The 5543-nt window shown below is 45.2% G+C and overlaps 1 protein-coding gene across 1 annotated transcript; it reads left to right on the forward strand.

The window, feature by feature from the left end:
• Positions 1-316: 316 nt before the first annotated feature.
• Positions 317-2998, forward strand: LOC129600273 (uncharacterized). Its single transcript, XM_055498746.1, has 4 exons — positions 317-335; positions 774-795; positions 1091-1356; positions 1750-2998. The coding sequence occupies exons 1-4, from the start codon at positions 317-319 to the stop codon at positions 2181-2183; spliced, it is 741 nt and encodes a 246-aa protein (XP_055354721.1). The 3' UTR covers positions 2184-2998.
• Positions 2999-5543: the final 2545 nt, after the last annotated feature.

Here is a 5543-nt window from a genome sequence, read left to right on the forward strand (position 1 = left end):
CGGATATTCCTATCCGTTGCCCATCTGAGGCCATCTCTACTGTATGTAATTCCACGGGTATGCGTGAAACTTTTCAAATATCCTTATATATATATTTAAATCCTTATATCTTATTTAAATCCAAATATCCTTATATATATTTATATACTTCTATATTTAAATTTTTGGTTTATTTTATCGTATACGATACTTTTCATTAATGCTAAGCGTTGAATTGTATGTATTTTGGCGCCAAATCCAAACAGCACACAGTCAGACTTATGGTTAGAGTAGAAGTACCTTTAGTCGTTACCAACCATCCAGTGGATGCGATGACATGAGTCTCACAGCCACAGGTCAGTTTCGACGTTTGTAACTCGGTATTAAATAAGTAAAACCATGATCGTAAATTCGGCAGGTTCATGAAATTTGACAACTGTATAGCATTTTCTAGGGAGACCCGCACAATCTTCCAGAATTTTAGATCTTTGTGCATTTTTCACCGTGTAGACACTGGACAGTATACAGAACGTGTGTACTGAAACGTTTCCAGACTTTCGATGGTGACAGTACTTAGTTAATAGTTAAGTATTTTGTGCTTGTTAATGATGCTCGCACAACAGCTCCGTAAATTTCTTATCGCTGCACCTGCATGGATGCCTGAGGTGATGCAGAGGAGTATGTCCAGCACGGTTTGTGGGCCTTCGGAAGAAATTATCAAGTCCTTGAAAACAGTTCTTACGGATCGATTCATCACCACACTTGGTCCCACAAAGATTTGGCTTATTTTACAGGACGGCCAGTGGATGCAGCACGGTGAGCAAAACTGAGGATTTAGTTCTCAGCTCTAGTTATTATTATAATCTCTGCAGTAGCCAGACTCCATTGGAAGTAGGCTATTGGAAAACTTTTTGGTTCATTCAGTAAATTTTATAGTTTTTTTGGTTTGATTTTATGAGCTAAAAGTACCCACCTACGAATTACCCAGTTTTTCTTATTCGATATGAGCCTCCCTGATACTGTTATACTCAGAAATTTTGCTAGAGGCTTCTGCAGATTAACGTTCAAGGGTTTTTAAATTGGATATTTGTATTGCTCGTATTTTTCACAGGCACATTTCTCTGCTGAACACACCAGCCGAACAAGTGGAGCTGCTGGCGCGTGCTTGTCATGCGGCGCATTTTGGCCTGAACAAACGGGACGGTTATGAAGCAGCATTTCACACGGCTGAGAAACTGACACTGGACGTCGACCATTTCGCTGCCAAATTTGATGTGCAGCGCTGCGGTATTTTAGCACGGGTGAAGAACGACCTTCTCGGTCGCCACAACATCACCAAGTCGGTGGAGTGTGAGCTCTACAAATTGAATGTCTTTCGTGAGTGCCGGAGCGAAAAGTTGTTAACACAAGAAATAGCAGAAAATGTCAAAATTCAGACTAAAGGTCGAAAGAACCTCCAACCATCTAAGAAATTATTGAAAAATTCGCGGTTTTTGATCATTCAAATGCACATTTTGCACGCTATGATTACCAGATTATCATAACGTGCACAATGCTTACGAATTGATTGCTTGTAAAGCTGGGTGTAACACTGTAACATGCGCGTGCGATCTACATTTTGCCCTATTCTCTGACACTCTAACAGTATCATTTTAAATATAAGCATTTATATGCAATATTTTTTCTAATAATTATTATGTGTTAGAAATACTTATTATTTAAATATGAATAATAAATTATTTTAAATATTTTTTTCCGTTTTACTTTTAGGCGAAGGTGACAGCTGGAGAACATACAATGGCACGCCGGGCAGCGCAAAGATGTTTGGATCGCTGGTGATCGTGTTCCCTATTCCGCACACGGGCGGCAAGTTCATTCTGCGCCACGGCGGGAAAGAGTGGTCGTTCGAAACCGGGAAGGAGCTGGCCGCCACTGCACGTCCGTCAGTCGGCTACGTTGCTTTCCGCAATGACGTCGAACACGTTATGGGCCCTGTCTTGTCGGGACACCGCGTCACGCTGACCTACAACCTGTACTTCGGCAATAGATATAATACTGCTCAGACAGGTCTGCCGAAGTCGAAATCCATCCGTCAACAGGAAAAAGAGTTTAAGAAGGGAATGGAGCAGCTGTTGGCAGATCCTTATTCTTCCTTCCGCACGGCGGCTGCATTGGTTTCGGCCTGCAGCACGAATATCCACTGAGCGCCAGCACGGTTGCCGCGAGTTTCGCTGGGCGTCTGAAGGGAAGCAACGCCGTAATCGAACGCGTATGTAAGCAGTTAGGCATACCTATTGAGCCGAAGATCTTCACCAGAACCTGGGACATCAACAGAAAAGATCGCGACCGCTACCCCGATCCGGAAATGGAAGTCTTAACTGACCGGGTAATGGATTTTTCGGGCCAGCAAGAAGTCCAAGAAGACGAGATGGTTAAGATGTTTATCGGAGATGGCGCTCTTTTTCTCCCTCATTTGCGCGCGGATGATCGCAGACCTTGCGCTACGATCTACGACAAAGAAATAGACGATCACGTTCCGGTCCCGACCACCGACATTCACTGGATTACGGAAGTCACGCAGCACAACACTGTGAAGACCGAGTACGTGGCATATGGAAACCAAGCTGGCCTGGACCATCTGTACGGAACCATCTGCCTCATTGCGTTTGTCGGTCCTCCTGGAAATCGTTGACAGTCTTGAACGGACTCGTGACACACTCGTTCGAGTTATTAAGTACTTCTACTCTGACAAGTTGTTTTCTTCGGTGTTCAGTCGGATAATTAAATACTCTGCTCGCCTGGCTCTGGGCGTTTTTGCACTGCACAGCGGCTTACCTTCAAATTTTTTTGTTGCATACAGGATTTTTCCTCGACACTCGCTCTTGTTATGTTTTGCCTGCTCATATTTTCGAGATTCTGTCTAAGAACTTGATGGTTTGACCAAGAACTAAGCAGCCCACGCTCGAAGTCTAATCTGGAGTCACGTTCGCGGACAGTCGCAGTCAAGTACTGGACCATGTCAACACGATTTAGCACAATGGAAAAGACTTATTCTTTGGCACACTGAAGAATTAGTGTATCAAATGAAAACCTAAAGCCCTTTGTGAGCGGGGGTTCACTAGCGTTCACGTCCGCAACGCTACGCCACTGGATTACGTGTCTGTGTTGTGTCTCTTTTGATTGGCTTGAGTTGTGTCAGTGGGCGCGGCATAGCACGTGCTGCACAGTGTTACACACTGTTGAATGGGCTCCACGCTTTACGATCGAGCTGCGCCGATCATTATTGATTTTCTGTTGTCGGAATTTTCAATTAATTAAAAGTCAGCTATTAGCGGTGCGACGTTTCGTGATTCCGCGTAGTTCGCTATACCTATCGCATAGCTCACTCCACGGGATCTATTCCGTTTAGGTCTCCGTATCTGGATCACTGCTGGATCTAGCATTAGATGGTAGCAGAGCCGACAGCGGTTCTCTGATTTGATTTGTGTCAGGCAAAGTTGGCCTGTTATTTGATGTGGAACTCGACCAGTAAGGCACAGGTCCGTTCAACAGCAAAGCGCACACCACAAGCGGTGAACTGCCTCATCTGACGCGGATTTCCAGCTTCGGTTTTCGGTACGGTATCTTCAGCGAAGAACCGTGCTGTTGCCCCAGCTGTGCAAGAGTGCAAGATCTCAGTCGTCAGTGTTCCTCGGTGTAGAGTCTTCAGCGAAGACCTACACTGGTGTCACTGATACTCGGCAAGGCTTCAGCGAAGCCTAAGCCGTGGGCCACAAGCGGCGAAGCGCCAAAAGGGGCGCACGGGAAAAGACAGATCAGACTCCTCCAAACTGGAGTAGAGCGCCACCACTGTTGCTACGGCAGTCAGCCGGCACAGTAACCCATCAAAAGCGTGCGGCACCACCGTTACGGTAAAACCGGCGGCAGCGCGGGAACGGATAGTGGAAGAAGAATCTGGATCATCTGGATCATTTCCCCGTGGAACGCGGAACGGACGGACGGTTAACAGGTAGAAAACCGTCAATAATTACGAGATTGGCTAGTTGGTAAAATTGGCAATTTTTATTGGTCCGTACTGAGCTGAGCGTAAAGTAGGCGGAGTTTTGCACGCGGCGCGCATGTCTGGCCGTTGACCGTGACGTCAGGCAGATAAAAATTTTTAACGGATTAACGTGATTGGTCAGTTATCTGAGCCGTGATTGGCCGAAATTTGAATTGAATATTTTGAGCTAGCGGACCAATCAGAAAGAAGTAAACAACCCGAATGGGGATTTTCCGCTGAACTCTAGCTGTAAGGGGAAATTTGATTTGAGATAAGATAATTGAGACGAAAAGTGACCTTTTGAGTTCAGACAAAGGAAAAGTGACCTTTGACCAAAGTCGAGCTAGAAAGTGACCTTGATATAATTGAGCTGGAAATTGACCTTTAACTTGAAATTGAGTTGAGAAGTGACCTTTTAACAGAAGTTGAGTTGAAAGTGACCTTTACTGAAAAGTTGGAATTGACCAAATTGACCAATTTAAGTGACCTTTATGATCTGAAACTGACGAACGGTGACCTTTACCGAAGCGAAATTGAACTGAATAGTGGTACTGCGATATCAGCAGCTGTAGGATTTCATTCACTAACGTGTTTGGAACCGTAAAAGCTGTTTCGAAGTTTTGTCCGAAAGTGACCTTTTAGGGCAAATCTCTCGAACTTTTTACCGAAAAAGTGACCTTTACAAAGGACTTAGTCGAAATTTTTCAGTCGAAAAGTGACCTTTAATAAGGACTTAGAAAAATTTCGGAGGTACAGAGTGACCTTTAGGATTATTGAATAAATCATACAATAACGTGTGTGTGAGATAAATTGGCAGGAGCGTCCAAGTTGTCCGATCAACATGGACAAAGACCAAGACGAACCGACATCCAACAGCAGTCAGGGAAGCAAAAGCTCCCGCAGTTCACAGCAAAGCGCACCAAACCCATACAAAAAGGATCTGTACCCGTACTCACGTCCAGTTGGACATGAGCGGAACACTCGAGCGCCCAAGGCATTCGAGAAGAAGGATTCACGAGGCTCTGATAGCACTTATCAGAAGGCGCTCGAGTCAGTCGCTAATCAGGAAAGCTCCAGCGACGACCAGAAGCACACTCCCGCGTCTACGGCGGGAGGCAATCCGATGAACCAGATAAAGGTCACCGGGGAGGAGAAGTCCACAGAAACAGGAGTGGAAGCAATAGGGGCATCACAGTTGGATACTACCATTAGCAAAACGGACGAGCAGGATAAAAATGCGAACCTGACTCAATCGAAAATGGAAAAGACAAAGGTCACCGGAGAGGAACTAGCCGAACTGGGATTGGATGACCTTTCACTGAACGATAAGACCGCGGACGATGACCTTTTTGCAACTCCAATGGTCTCAGATGAATCCAACGAGTCATACTTCACAGATGATGACGCAACGATGAACATGTCCTTTTCAAACTGCAATGAAAGAGGCTGACCGAGCAGAAGAAGTGACCCCGTTTAAGGATATCCCCGAACATTTAATTGACCGGACACAGAATGGAAAGGT

This window comes from Paramacrobiotus metropolitanus, unplaced genomic scaffold (assembly GCF_019649055.1).
Source record: "Paramacrobiotus metropolitanus isolate TYO unplaced genomic scaffold, Prichtersi_v1.0 Parri_scaffold0000169, whole genome shotgun sequence".
NCBI lineage: Eukaryota > Metazoa > Tardigrada > Eutardigrada > Parachela > Macrobiotidae > Paramacrobiotus > Paramacrobiotus metropolitanus.